Raw genomic sequence first — 15239 nt, forward strand, 5'->3', positions numbered from 1 at the left:
GTCTTTGAATTCTTTTGTTAATGCCATTTTGTATATTGAAAATGTTGGTGGAAATTTCATTGTTAATTACACGATACAATTGCTTCTAAATTAGCACCTGGGGCTTATCTGAATGCGTTGACTAGTTTGTAGGTTTCAAATTTGATGCCAGTCATTTTGTCATGAGTCGAGATCAAATTTTGAGAACTTGATGCCCTTTTGTTTATATTTTAACTTCGATTCAATTTTTTAGCTATTATATTGACCTGCTTTTTCAATCTTTTACAGGGCCAGATAAGCAAGGGCAGAAGCTTGAAATCCAGGTCAGTGATTAATTTGTACACATTGATTTGATCTTGTTGGAGCTTATTCTTTAAACATACACTACTTTTGCACATGTTTATTTGCTCTTGAAATTGTATATTTTCTCATGTAGTAGTGATGAAGAAGATGAGTTGATTTTGAATGTAGAATGTCACTACACTCGAGCTCAAATTGAAAAGGTTGTCTTTGCCCTAGGAGATTGTGCATATGTGAAGGTAAGCACTTTCCCACTTACTTTTATTCCTCCACTTGAACCTACAAAGTATGCTAGTTGGTTGAACTATTATTCTTGCAGTAACTATTGCATACGTCATTTCATGTAAGGTAAATTCATGTCTTTATTAAAATATTAGGTGCTCTCTTGTAGCTTTATTCCTTCAGTAATTACATCGATTAAGCTTCAAATATATATCACTCTTATTAGCATGCAATTAATAAAATTGTACTCTTCTCCCCACAAATCACATTGCTTGATAATTGTGGAAGTTTAATTTGTAATGTTAAGGACTTACTAGGATGTCAGAAATGAGCAAAGGGATGGCATAGGGTGTTGCAAATTAAGTTATATGATTATGGACTTCTAGATGTGGCAAAAATGGGTAAATGTTGCTCCACCCTCCTTTGCGAGTCTGGTGAAAAGTTTCATTTGAGGGTGTGAACAATGATTCCTACGGTTTTTCAATAACTTTCTGGAATAGAACAAAAGTGAATGAGGATACTGCTGTAACTTCACATCTATCAAAATTTGAAAAATTTAATTTTTGATTGAGATTTTAATTACCAAGTAGTTGCAAGAAGTACTAGGCAAATCACATGTATTATTGATGAGCCTATTATCATTGTTGACTTGGCAGTTTTGACATGATTCCTCTGCAGAATTTCAGTTACTCATGTTTCCCCTTTTGTCTTTCTGCAAGACTTGTCTCAATCCTTATAAAACTTGAACAAAAAATGATATTTGGAAGTTGACTCTTTTGAATTCAAGGATCTTTGCTCATTTGGCTTGATGTTTGAATTGCTCTTGGCTTGGGGGCCTACTTATGCACCTTGTTGGATTTGTGATCTTCTATGCAAATGAGAGCCTTAGAGGCATTGCCTTGTCTCTTATGGGTTTGTGGAAAGTGCTTTTCTGTTTTTTGAGCTTCTTTGATTTGAAAATGGAATTACTTACTCTTATTAATGTGATTCAAGTTTGAACGTCTAGGGAGATTTCGAATTCTTAACCTTGGTTGCAACATCCATCTGATTAGTTTGCTGAGTTGCAGACTTGTATTAAGTTGGGCACAATGTTCCGGTTGTAAGATCTGGATGAGTCATAAAGTTCTGTCTCAATCTTTAAATTATATGACATCCTTTTGGTAACTGACATGAAAGTTTTCAAAGTGATTTGACTGCATGTTCTGTAGCAAAGCTATCTGTGCTTGAATTTCCATTTATTTTATCAAGAAAGTCCAACAGCATATAATGCTTCCTTACTCAATGGTAGGTTTGGGCTTATGATGAGAGGGAGGGAGGGACTTAAACCATATTGCTTAACTTCAACATCTAATAGCCTTATGCTGATATGTATAATTGACAGTAAGTAGCAAGCAATCCTTCCATGTAAAAGATATTCTTAAGATAACTATGACTCAAAAACTTTGTGAAGACATTTGAATTGATCCTTAAGACTTCCCAACTATGTAGTTATTTTTCCGTTCAATGTTTTATCTTAAATGAAAGTGTCAGTCAACTTCATATCTAAATAAAGTGATATCCTCATCTTTTCCTCTTTGTGTTTCTTGTTGTGCCTAACTTGCATAATATTATCCACCAATAATTTTAGACATCACCATTCCCTTGCTAGAGGGTTGCGTTTAGTAGGGCATTTAGCTTAAAATTTTGCTACATTGTATTTTTGCATGGATTTGTATTGTCAATGTTACTTTTAGAAGCCAATTGACATTATGAATGTTGTGCCACCTCCCCTAACTTGGTTAGGAGGTGTAGTTGATAATGATCACCATGTATCATAATATTGGGAATCTTTTGTTTCTCTTTCAGGGACAGGAAGGGGGTGAAAATTATGTGGGAAAGATTCTAGAATTTTTTAAAACTATGGATGGTGAAGATTATTTTAGGGTTCAATGGTTCTTTAGGGCTGAAGATACGGTGAGAATACTTGCATATTCAGTGTGTTTTTATAAATCATCTACTGTTTATTGCTTACCCATTTTGTTTAGGTAATGAATGGTGAAGCATCATCTCATGCGAAGAAGCGTCTATTCTATTCTACTTTAATGAATGATAATGCATTAGATTGCATTGTCTCCAAAGTGAAGATTGTGCAGATAACTCCAAGTGTATGTTTCTTTGATGTTCTTACGCCAAATGTATGCCTTTGCTTGCGTTTCACTATAACTAAGATTGTTGGCATGGGCTTGTTTTGGCAGGTACATTTGAAATCAAAACGTATTCCACCTTGTGATTTTTACTATGATATGAAATACTCTGTAGACTACTCAACATTTTGTACAATGGAAAGTGGTAAGTTGTTGTTGATTAAATGAACTTGTAACAAAAGCTGCCCCCCCCCCCCAAAAAAAAAAAAAAAATAAAAAATCAATCAATAAACACCAATGTTTTATGACAAGTGCTTGCATGTTTATAGGAGCTCTTTTATTTGCTTTCTTTCACTCTTTTTATCCATGCCTTTTGGAGTTGGATTCCTAGTGTTCTGTATTCTAGGGTTACACACAAAAAAAAGTTGGCATTTATATATAAAATATAGGAATAAGCCTTAGTGTTTCTAAAGACTATGGATTCTGAATGGAGGTTTGTTATTTTTTTTTTATAGAATTGTGCAAGCAAATTTGTGATAAAAGAAATTAAGTAGCTAACATAACAAATTAGATAAAAATAAATAAAGGAGAGATAAGCCGTGATCCAGAAGACTTTTTTATATGTGACCAAATATTCATCTTGCTTCTTGAACCTAGTGTTGTCTATGACAAGCTCATATGTTATGGGAAAATGTAGAGTGGGTTTATCATTTTTTTTTCTCCAAGACATAATATCCATATACAATTCTATGTTATACACCTCTCTGGCCATGACTATATAAGTCACCTCCTATAATAATCTTCACAACAACCCTCTAAATCCTTACCCTTTTGTCTAGAATTTATGATATAAGATCCACAGATTTATGCGTTTGTTGTCAGTTACCTAATGCAATCCTCATTCTTTATTCAGGCTTAAGATTGATTGTAAATTAAGGGAAAACCTTCAATACCAGAAATGTTTAGGGGATAAGTTAATCCACCAAGCTGATTTGATTCCTGGTCAAGAATAAGAAATAAAATGGCCTTGCCAATCAAGTATTCCTAAGTGGCAGTAATGTAGAGGGAACACCTTCAGCTCTAGAAATGTTGAGGAGAAAATTCCTAGCCAAAAATGAGAAATAAAATGGGATAAAGTAGTCCTAAGTGGTAGTAATGTCTTTGCACTAAAAACTAGTGATTCTTTTATTTTGTTTCCTTCTTCCCCCTGCTTTGGTCCTGAATTATTTACATTTGCTTCCTAAAGTTTTTATATCTATCAATGTGAGAATATTTACTTACATTTGAAATAAATAGTGTTGAAAATAGAGAAGGGGGTGGTGAGACTGAGAGGTTCTTTGTGCTTAGTCTAATGGTTGACACCAACTAGTTGATTCTCATTGATGGTGCTGGCTTTTCCACTGCCCACCAATATTTGTTCCCAATTAATGTGCTTTTTAGTTGGTTTGTTTACCTACTGATATTTATCCCCTAAAATGTGTTTTTTTTACTTAGTTTTTGACGCGGTCACCAATCAAGACCCGGCCCAAGTCCGACCCGACCAAACTGGAATAGTAGTACCAGAACAATATTTTAATATTTCTTAAGTTTTAGAATTCTACTTGATTTAGGATTTAACTTCATATTTCTACTTGATTTAGAATTCTACTTCATGTTGGATTAGGATTTTATTTTTCTTAGGATTTTAGTTGGATTTTGTTTACAAATATTAGATGGATTTGGATTAGGCAAATACTATAAATATGCTTAGGATCTAGAGTTTGTAATCAAGTTTTTCTCAATCAAATTTCAGCAACCTATTTGGGTTTTCTTAGCAAATCAGTCTTTTTTTGCGTCTTCTTGAAAGCCAAGTTTCGGCCATTGAAGTTTGCTCTTTCAAGGGTTTATTTGGGTGTGTTTTTTCGCACGCGCGCTACACGCTGCGTCAGGTGGTATCAGGGCGGTTCATCAACCAATTAGATGGCCAATCTTGAAGGTAATGGTAGCAACCAGCCTCGTGACGGTGATTGGGGGCTGCCCGCAGTTTGGAGAGCAATCGAAGAACAACGGGAAATAACTCGTACAATGGAGCAGCAATTGGAGCGAATCCGCAACCAATTGGGCGTTTTACAACGAGTTAAGGATAATTGGAACCGGACTAATGGCGTGAATCAAGCCGGCTACGTTAAATCGGGAAGATGAGCCATTAATCCTGTCCTTATTAATCCTAGAAGACCAATGATGGATGATAGCGACGATGAGGATGATCTTGGTCATATGATAGCCAACCCTAGTGGTAAAGGGGTTAGGAGGAATGCGCAGCAACACAACCATTGGGGAAACGATGAGTATAAACTAAAGAATGACTTTTCGATGAGTTTGGAGCTTGATTTCGAAGATTATGTTGTCCCAGCAACCTCAACGTTTGCAAACTCAGGTCTGATTTATGCTGCTAACATGACAAAAACTCCAAGGTTATTGATTCATATTGGGGTATTTTCTAGTCCTGAGGGCTCAGGCATTGTTTTACAACCCAATGATGGTGGCGTTTCATCTGATCAGCTTGCGGCTGTAAAGGAGATGGAGGCCATGGTAACAGATTCTTCTACAGTTTATTCAAGTTCTGGCATGGTTGAATTGAAGGCAATAGGAATGTATTCACCTTTGCGATTGCAAAAACAAGATGGTCATAGGGATCTCTTTGTGGATAGAGGTGTTGGATCTCCCAGGCTAGTTAATTCGGATAGTGCAACTACTTTCGGTATTAATTTGAAATTAGATTCTAAAACTAAGAATGCTGTAGCAGTTGTTGCTATAGCTGATCAAGTGCTTAGACTAAAGGAGGATTCATACATCAATATTTTAAGTGATGGAGAGATTGCTGATAGTCATGCAATAAGCCTCTATTCAAAATAGTTGCAAAAGAATACTTCTCCAGGCAAGAAAAATCTACAGATGAATTCGAAAGCTATTGAGGAGTCAAAATCAAGAAAGATGATGAAAAGAGGACCTATGATAAAATTTACCATATTAGAAAAGCACTCAAGATGGAATGTTCAACGTCCTCAATTTAACAGTAATAATACAGTGGAGGCAGATGGCAACAAACATGACAATGGTTGGACCTATGTTAACCTAGATATGGCTAAGAAGGGGAGGAATGTCTTTGCTCATGTTTCCTTAGCAAAAAAGTTCAAGTGGTTCAGGAAAATGTCAAGCAAAGGTTTCACAAATAAGAAGTACAAGGCGACAGCTGACAAGCATAGGAAGCACAAGTTATTTGAGGTTGAAGATGAAGTCATGATATTCTTGAAGAAGGAACGGATTCTAGCAGGAAAGCAAAACAAGTTCAAATCAAAGAAGTATGGTTCTTACAAGATTACGAAGAAGACCAATGATAATGCTTATGTTGTGGATTTGCCTAATCATATGGGTATTTCTAAACATTCAATGTGGCTAATTTCTCTTTGTACTTGTCGAATGTGAATTTGTCCTACTCGGATCAAAATTCAAGGTCGAATTTTTTCTCAAGTGGAGGTGAATGATGCGGTCACCAATCAAGACCTGGCCCAAGTCCGACTCGACCAAACCGGAACAGTATCACCAGAACAGTATCACCGGAATAGCAGCACTGGAACAATATTTTAATACTTCTTAAGTTTTAGAATTCTACTTGATTTAGGATTCAATTTCATATTTCTACTTGATTTAGGATTCTACTTCATGTTGGATTAGGATTTTATTTTTCTTAGGATTTTAGTTGGATTTTGTTTACAAATATTAGATGATTTGGATTAGCCAAATACTATAAATATGCTTAGGATCTAGAGTTTGTAATCAAGTTTTTCTTAATCAAATTTCAGCAACCTATTTGGGTTTTCTTAGCAAAACAGTCTTGTTTTTGTGTCTTCTTGAAAGCTAAGTTTCGGCCATTGAAGTTTGCTCTTTTAAGGGTTTATTTTGGTGTGTTTTTTCGCACACGCGCTACACGCTGTGTCAGTTTTGTAAATCAATAATGTGGTTGATTAGGGATCATATAATTGAAATTGATAGAAGGAGCTGAAATTTTCTTGGTTGTAAAATTTTGTGGTGTTATTTAAGGGAATCAATTGATAACAAGAGTTCAAGACTCTTTTCCAAGTGTTTGCAATGTTATAACTCTGATTTAGATTGTAATTCATTTCCTCAATCATTCATTTTCTACTCCTGGTTTCACCTCTCAATTATGCTTGACAAAATAACTTTTACTTGCATGTTTTTCCCACTTTTATGGTGGATGAAGTTTGAATTAAGCCCATATCTTGAAACTCAGAAATTCATCTACTTTTCTCCTTTGCTCGCAGATTGCAGTTATTTATATTCGTCCCCTTCCCCAAAGGAAGTTCAAGTTAATAAAACTGTGGCTAATTTCAAAAGACCATCTGTTAACAAATTGTACAAATCGGAGCTAGCACTGTTAGATGTTTATGCTGGTTGTGGTGGGATGTCAACAGGGTTGTGCCTTGGTGCGAAACTTTGTGGTGTAGACCTTGCAACGGTATATCATAATGGTCAAATTTTCGTCCTTTAGCATATGATTTAACATATGATTTCTTATTTGATTCATGTGTCACTATATTGTACATGTTTTTTGGGTTTCTAACAGAAATGGGCTATTGACATTGATAAAGCAGCATGTGAAAGCTTGAAGTTGAATCATCCTGAGACTCAAGTTGGTATTCTCTAAATTTATTGAAATAAGTCCTTGTTAATTACATGGTGCAACGATTTTAAGGATTAATTAATCGTGCCTGATTTCAGGTAAGGAATGAATCTGCAGGGGATTTCCTTGACCTGTTGAAGGAGTGGGACAAACTTTGCAAACGTTATGTATTCAGCAATGTTTCAAAGTCACCAGGAACAAATGCTAGGTTCACAAGAGCATCTAGTAAGGATGTACATTCAAAATCTGACAGCAAGATTCCAACAGGTGAGCATGAAGTTGCAAGCTTGGTTGATATTTGCTATGGAGATCCCAATGAGTCAGGAAAGCGTGGGCTTCATTTTCAGGTACTTGCTTACCACCTGAGAACTTACATGTCTTCTTGGGTCATTCAGAACCTCTCTTTTTCATAGGTTACACCCTTCTATGACTGATGAGGTGTTTTGACTTTTTTTTCCTTGACCTTCTCTAAATCCCACTTTCCAACTTTGGCAGCTAACTAAATTCTTTCCTCCACTTTTTCTCAGCTAAATGCTGCATTTTTTCCCTAAAGCAGATAGCATTATAAGTTGTTGACATCCTTTATTGATTATTTTCTCCCATCCCTTGTTCTTCTAGGCAAGATTGGACCTTGTTTTTTGATGACCAGAAGGTGACAACTATACTGTTAAAGCTCACTCAACTAAGGCAACTTTGTTGAATGGTAAAATTAGTGGAGGCTATCTGAGTGAGTGTTAAAGGTGATTAGGCTAAGAAATGATAATGGAACTTCTTTTAGAAGTTGCTATATAAAAATCATATGCAGTCAACTAGATTGGATTAGTGCTTGGTCCATGGGGATTGGATCAAATAGGCTTGAGCTGGGCCCAATAGATATAGCATTGTGGGCCTCAAAGGCCCAATTGGCCCATTCTAGTCTCAGATATCCCAAATTGTAGTTTGGGAATAGCATAAACTAGAACAAGGCAATGCTATGCCTTACAAAACCAGGCAGGGAATATCAATAGCTGGGTAGTTAGGGTTTCTTGGAAACCTGGTTGTTGTTTGAGTGGAGTGTACATAGTCTGCCACCATGTGCTTGTGCAAGCTCATATGGGTGCCCATAGAGGAAATATTGGGCCAATGTGACAATGACCGCTGACCAAGGAGTGGTTGGGGTCACCAAGCCATGGCCCTGTCACTATAGGAGACAATTGGTTAAGCAAATTAGAGGACTTCCAAGAGAGAGGATGTCATGACCCTGAGGGTATTATTGTAATGATAGTATTATTGTAACTGTGGAGTGAATAAGTCTATTGTATTAGGCGGTTAGTTGATTGTACCTATTCGGTTATGATATTTCAAACCGAGGGAAATAGCCTATAAAAGGCCATGTGCAAGAGGATGGAAATCAGGAATGAGAATATTGATTCTTTCGCTCCATTTCTTTTCCCTCCTCCTCTCTCTTCTTTCTAATTCTCCCTCCTTCCCTCTTCAAATTTTACTCCCTACATATAATTCCAGAATTGGCATATGAAACTCAATGTAAAGGATGTGCAGCAGACATGACAATGACATGCAAAAATTGTGCTTTTCATTGCACTTTGCGCACTTGCAATTAGCTATTTTTTGAGTTTGGAAAACTAAATTTATTTAAGGGTTATTATTGTCTTTTGACATATATAATATAAATTAATACTGTATTTACATATTTTACAATATAAACAAGTCATATTATTATTTTAGGATTATCATCCTTGTACGGTCTCTCGCCGTTTGTGCCCTTAGTTTCGATAGATAAGGTAAATTATAAGTGAAGACTTTGATTTACTGTGCAAGATAAAAAATTATAATATTATTTTAGTAATATTTTATGTAGTAAACATAGTATAATATTATTTAATTTTATTATTAATTTACTCTTATCACAAATAATTCTCCAACCAAACATGCTGTGAGTGGAAATACAATTTATAAATGTTATTTGGACACTAAATCATAAAAATTAAGATTTATGTTACAGAAAACAGAAACAAAAAATTGATAAGCTACTAAATGAAAACGAAAAAATGGTATTTTTTTTAAAAGTATAAAATAAAAATGCATAAATAAAAAAATATAAGAATTTTTTTTATAATATAAATTTAATATAAAAAATTATAAAAAAACTATTCAATACAAAAAATAAACATAAATTTCATAATGCATTTAATAAATATAAGTTCTATCATGCATAAATCACAATTAATTAATTAAAAAAATAATAAATAAATCAAAAATATGTTTTTGATATTTTTTCTTTTCTAATATTTTCATAGATGAAAATACATTTTCAAATAAAAAACATGTGTTTTAATATTATAAAATGACTCCAAAATATTTATAAAATTATAGAAATGACTCGAACATATATATTTTGTATTTTGTAAACAAAAAAGTTTCAAAAATGCTGAAACTATGTGGGGTCAGCTACATAAATTCTAGACTTTCATGTATTTCTGTCTTTTGTCATATCTTCATTGAGGTCCATACACTTCATATCAAACTTTAATGTCTCTCCCAAAGTCTTCTTAGGTCTGCCTCTACCTCTTTTTTTGACTAATTGTTCAATTTCATCAACTTTCCTCACAGGAGCGTCTCTTGGTCTCCTATTCATATGACCAAACCATTTTAGTCTAGTCTCTCTCATCTTCTTCTCTATTGGCACTATTCTTACCTTATTACGAATAATTTCATTTCTAATTTTATCTTTTCTTGTATGGTCGCACATCCATATTAACATCCTCATCTCCTCTACGCTCGTCTTTTGCTCATGTTGGTATTTGACTGCTCAACATTTTGAGCCGTACAACAAAACTGGTCTTATAGCTGTCCTATAGAATTTTCCTTTCAGTTTTAATGGGATTTTACCATCACATAACACCCCCGATGCATTTCTCCATTTTAGCCAACCTGCCTTAATTCTATGTGTGACATCCTCGTGATTTTCTCCATCTTTTTGAATCACTGATCCCAAATATCGAAAATGATCTTTTCTTTGTAAAATTTGGTCTTCCAATTTTATTATAACATCCTCCACTCTTGCATTTTTACTAAATTTGCATTCTATATATTCTGTTTTCTTTCTGCTTAATTTAAATCACTTAGATTCTAAATTGTTTCTCCATAACTCAAGCTTAGTGTTCACTCATTCTTTTGTTTCATCCACCAACCCACCAACACTATGTCATCTGCAAATAGCATACACCATGGCACATCTGTCTGAATATCTTTAGTGAGTTCATCCATTACTAAAGCAAATAAGTATGGACTTAGTGTAGAACCTTGATGCAATCCTATTGTAATTTCAAACGGTTCAGTATCCTCTCCGCATATTCTGACCCTTGTCTCTGCACCATGATACATGTCCTTAACGGGTTGTATATAGGCTATTCGGACTCCTTTCTTCTCTAAAATCCTTCATAATATTTCTCTAGGGACCCTATCATAGGCATTTTCTAGATCTATAAACACCATATGTAGGTCCTTCTGATGCTCCTGATACCTTTCCATTAGGCGTCTCAGTAGGTATATAGTTTCCATTGTTGACCTACCAGGCATGAAACCAAATTGATTTTTCGAGACCTCTGTTTCTTTTCTGAGCCTCTGCTTTATCACTCTCTCCCAGATTTTCATGGTATGGTTCATTAACTTAATTCCTCTGTAATTTTCATAGTTTTGAACATCTCATTTGTTCTTATATATAGGGACCAAAGTACTCTTCCTCCACTCATCTGACATCTTTTTTGATTTAAGAATCGCGTTAAATAATTTCGTTAGTCAGGAGATGTCCTCTTCTCCCATGCATTTCCATGCTTCTATTGGTATATTATCCGGTCCCACCGCCTTATAATTTTTCATCTTTTTTAATGTTTGTCTTATTTCATTTGGACTTATGCGTCGATAAAATGTATAGCTCACGTTCCCTTTGGAGTTACTAAAATGTCCCAACCTAACTCTTGTGTCGCCATCATCATTAAATAATTTTGTGAAATACTCTGTCACAACCCTAGGGTTAGTTAAGGTTGTGATAGGAATTGGGAGAAGAAATCAGAATTGTAGGAGGGGGAAAATCAGTAGGAAGAGAGAGATATTGAGAGAAAGGGGAAGAACTTGAGGGAGATTGGAGAGAGTCTTAGAGAGAAATGAGAATTAAGAATTCATTCAAATTTTGCATATCCCCTTCCTACAGCTGAGGCAATATATATATAGTCTCACTTAGCTACCAAACAAAACTCTCTAACCAACTAAGCTACAAGACAAAAAGGGAAATAACAGAATAACAACACCTATGTACTGTAACCAAATTACAAAGATACCCCCTAACTATAATTGTTACTCAATTACAGCTTTGCCCCTATAATACCCAAGATCGTGACAATTTCCCCCCCTTGAAATGTTTCTTGTCCCCAAGAAACTTATTACCACATAGCCTGTTGCTTCTTTATCCAATGCCCCTCTCCACCCAGGGGTTTCTTTTTCGCTTTTCCTTCTTCTTATCTTGTTTTTTCCTTTTCTTTTGCCTTCTCTTTTCTTTCTCCTCATCAACAACAACATTATGTCTTATTGCCACACCAATTTCAGCCATCCACCTCTTCCTTAGTACTGTCAAAAATGGTTCCAAATGCGCCGTCAGTCCTACAACCCCATCCTCCAACTCTTCCTGCTGCAATGTTACCTTTGCTTTGTCTTGTGTGCCCGTGCCAATGACATACATGTGAGATGTTCCAAGCAAGGTGTCCAGTGCAATCCTTTGTTCCTTCTCTTTAGGCTCCTTATTCTGCTGTTTCAAGAGATCAATGACATCAGGAGTCTTAGCTCTAGTGGCAGTGCTTGAGAAGTTGCCAACTAATTGAGTGCCATCTCCACTTCCTCCTCCCCAATCTCTTCTTCCATGCACTCCTCAGCCCTCTCCATAGCCAAGACCAAGGGAGCAATACGTTTAGACTCTTCCATATCTTTAGTAGGGGCCTCCTCAAGTGGAAATACTTTTACTTGTTGGTAGGTGGAGTACACCAAGGATTTACTTTCAGCAATGTTGTTCTTCTTCGGCTTCTCCATTTTAAGAAACTCCTCCTTATTAAAACTCCCATGATAGTCATCAAAGTATTCGGCTGGAAAACTGTAATGATACTCCTTAGATAGTATCATTGCAAACTCTTGCAACTTCTCGCGAAACATTCGACCGAATTCCTTGCACTCTTCATCAAACCCTCTGTTGGTTCCTTTGTCCCTTCGGCTAGTCTCATTCTCAAACTTCTTTTCCCAAATTTGATGCTTCTGGTCAACTGAAAATGCAGCATTCTTTGGCTGCCATTGAAGCTCCATTCCAGCTGAAAATGAAGTATTATTTTGTTGCAATTTAGGGCCCATCTACTCCATGTATGCACTGCTACCAATGGCCTTATGATCAGGTTGTCCCCCTGAAAATACAGCACCCTTCTGCTGCGATTGAGACTCCATTGGACTCCTTCGTGCGCTACTTCCCAAGGCTTCACGAGCAGGACATTCCATTGAAAATGCAGCATCCTTCGGCTGCAATTGAAACCCCATTTCAACTGAAAATGAAGGATTTTTCTGCTGCAATTGAGGCTCCCATGCTCTCCTACATGCATTGCTCCCCTTAGCTGATTTTTCACAATCAGCATACTTTGAAGACCAAGGAGCTATATACATACTGCTCTTCTTCAAACAAATTATCCCAAAATTCAAGCCAAAATTAACCTTTGTTTACCTTACTAGCAGCCTAGGATTTGATTGGAACTACCGCCAAAAAGATTGCTGGAATTCACAGCCAAGAATCACCCCTCCAAATTCACCTTCCACAATCCACTCCCAGCTGCTCCAAATCTCAAGTTTTCTGCTGTGCAAATACTTTTAGAACTTGATTGAATCAGTTCGGCCTCAACTATCCGTCTTCCTCTTCAAGACTTGGACCTTTAATTACAGAAATTGATTTCTCTGCCTTCCACTCAAATCAAAACCACAGCCAAGAGCTGCTATTACCCAATCACCGTCCAACACCTACTTCACACTTTAGTGGCCCTGAGAATAAATTGGATCCGAGAATCTGTTGCAGCTTCCGACGAGTTCTTTGAATTCTCAGAAATCTCCTTAAATCTCTGTTTGATCAATCCCACAGAGAGTCATCGGAATCGATTCCGAGATTCAACCAAAAATCTCCTCAAAGCAGTTGGCAACCTATAATTCGCTTCTGTGGCTTATGGCTAATGAACGCCACCTCACCCACTGCTTCAAGAAGTCACCCATACTTAATTCGCCTCAAATGGAATCCGCAAAGATTTGGGTTGGCTTTGCCTTCAAGTTTGGAGCGTCACAACAGCCCAAGAGAATCGCATGCGCCACCATCAACAATTGCAATGGATAGCGACAGCGAACCCCCCTCAGTCGCTTCACCAACACGAGTTGAAAGGCAACCAAAACCGTAGCACACAGTCGCACTTGTAGGAAACTTATCGGTCTGGTCTTCCGGACTGGTCGCAACTCGCTGGGCCGTCTGCTCCATGTCCGACAGACTCACACTCGCCTTGGACAATCGCAACCCTCTGGCCGTTCGCTTCACCTCTGGTCACCGTCCAACACTCCAAATCTGCTTCGAATGCAATTTTCGATCAACCTAAACTGCTCTAGGAGTCGCTAGAAGCTTCGTTGGAATCGCCTGGTGCAATCGTTTCCAACACTCGATCACAACAAATCAAGAGCGCCCAGACTGCTGGACTCACCTCGGGTCCTTCTTCTGGTTCTGCCCAATCACCGACCGTTGAAAATGATTGCAACACCCACTGCACCACCGTGAGGAACCCGCTGCACAATCACCAGACCACTGCAATTAACTCGGCTGCAACACTAACTTCCTTGCCCGACCAAACCGCGATCGCTTGGAACTCTTGCACCAGTCGCTCATGTCAGCAGCTGATATGGAATGATTCAATCATTGATTGATGATTGATTAATTGATGATTGATTGATTGATGATTCAATCATTGATTGGTGATTGATTAATTGATGATTGATTGGTGATTGATTGATTGATGATTGATTATATATGTTTCCTAGATTGATTGATTGTATATATTATTTCCTAAAAGAAAAATTGTATCCTCTAGATTAGATTATGTTTCCTATCTTGGTTGTATCCTAAATTGTATAGATTCTAGGATTCTTTTCTAAAGTTAGTTGTTTCCTATTTTTGTAAAGAAGCTTGTATAAATCAAGCTTTTCTAGTGAATGAAAGGTTGAGACAGTAAGGTTATTTTTTTCCAAAACTTAACATGGTATCAGAGCCCTAGGGATTGTTTTTGTTCTACAATTCTCGGGGATCTACAAAGCCTATCCTTACCAGTCTTCCCATCTTTCGTTTTTCATCTGAATCTTGGCCAAGAGATGTCTTCCGTCCAAGAACCTACATCAGATACAGCCAATTCCTGCCATACCTCAGAAGTTCCAATTGCTGGAACTCAAAATGGGACCTTGGGAGGAGAATTGCAGTCTCTCCAGGCAGCCTATCGTTTGAACGGGAAAAACTACCTAAAGTGGTCACAGTTGATTCGGACCTTTTTTAAAGGGAAGGGGAAGCTTAGCCACTTGTTAGGAACGGGCCCAAAAGAAGGTGATCCAGTGTTCGCAGCATGGGACGAGGAAGATTCCTTGGTAATGTCCTGGTTTTGGAATTCCATGGTTCCAGAGATTAGTGACACTGTCATGTTTTTGACCACAACCAAGGATATTTGGGAGGCCATAAACTTGACCTATTCCAAGGTGAAAGATGCAGCCTAAATCTATGAAATACGGGCAAGGGTGGCAGCAACCAAACAAGGCTCGAAGACCATCACGGAGTATGCAAATATGTTGCAAACTCTATGGCAAGAGCTAGATCACTACCAATGTTTGAAGAT

The 15239-nt window shown here is 37.0% G+C and overlaps 1 protein-coding gene across 3 annotated transcripts in view; it reads left to right on the top strand.

Moving 5' to 3' along the window:
- Positions 1-15239, top strand: part of LOC127790773 (DNA (cytosine-5)-methyltransferase CMT2-like) — a 37360-nt gene that overhangs the window by 639 nt on the left and 21482 nt on the right. For 2 of the 3 annotated variants that reach the window (XM_052320444.1, XM_052320460.1), the window contains exons 2-9: positions 268-302; positions 416-518; positions 2347-2454; positions 2526-2645; positions 2736-2829; positions 6947-7140; positions 7249-7314; positions 7404-7652. In XM_052320444.1, the coding sequence (XP_052176404.1) occupies positions 268-302; positions 416-518; positions 2347-2454; positions 2526-2645; positions 2736-2829; positions 6947-7140; positions 7249-7314; positions 7404-7652 (969 nt within the window). The remainder of the gene's footprint in view (positions 1-267; positions 303-415; positions 519-2346; positions 2455-2525; positions 2646-2735; positions 2830-6946; positions 7141-7248; positions 7315-7403; positions 7653-15239) is intronic. The other variant, XM_052320451.1, reaches the window with a different exon arrangement.

The sequence above is a fragment of the Diospyros lotus genome, chromosome 1, assembly GCF_014633365.1.
Source record: "Diospyros lotus cultivar Yz01 chromosome 1, ASM1463336v1, whole genome shotgun sequence".
Taxonomy (NCBI): Eukaryota; Viridiplantae; Streptophyta; class Magnoliopsida; order Ericales; family Ebenaceae; genus Diospyros; species Diospyros lotus.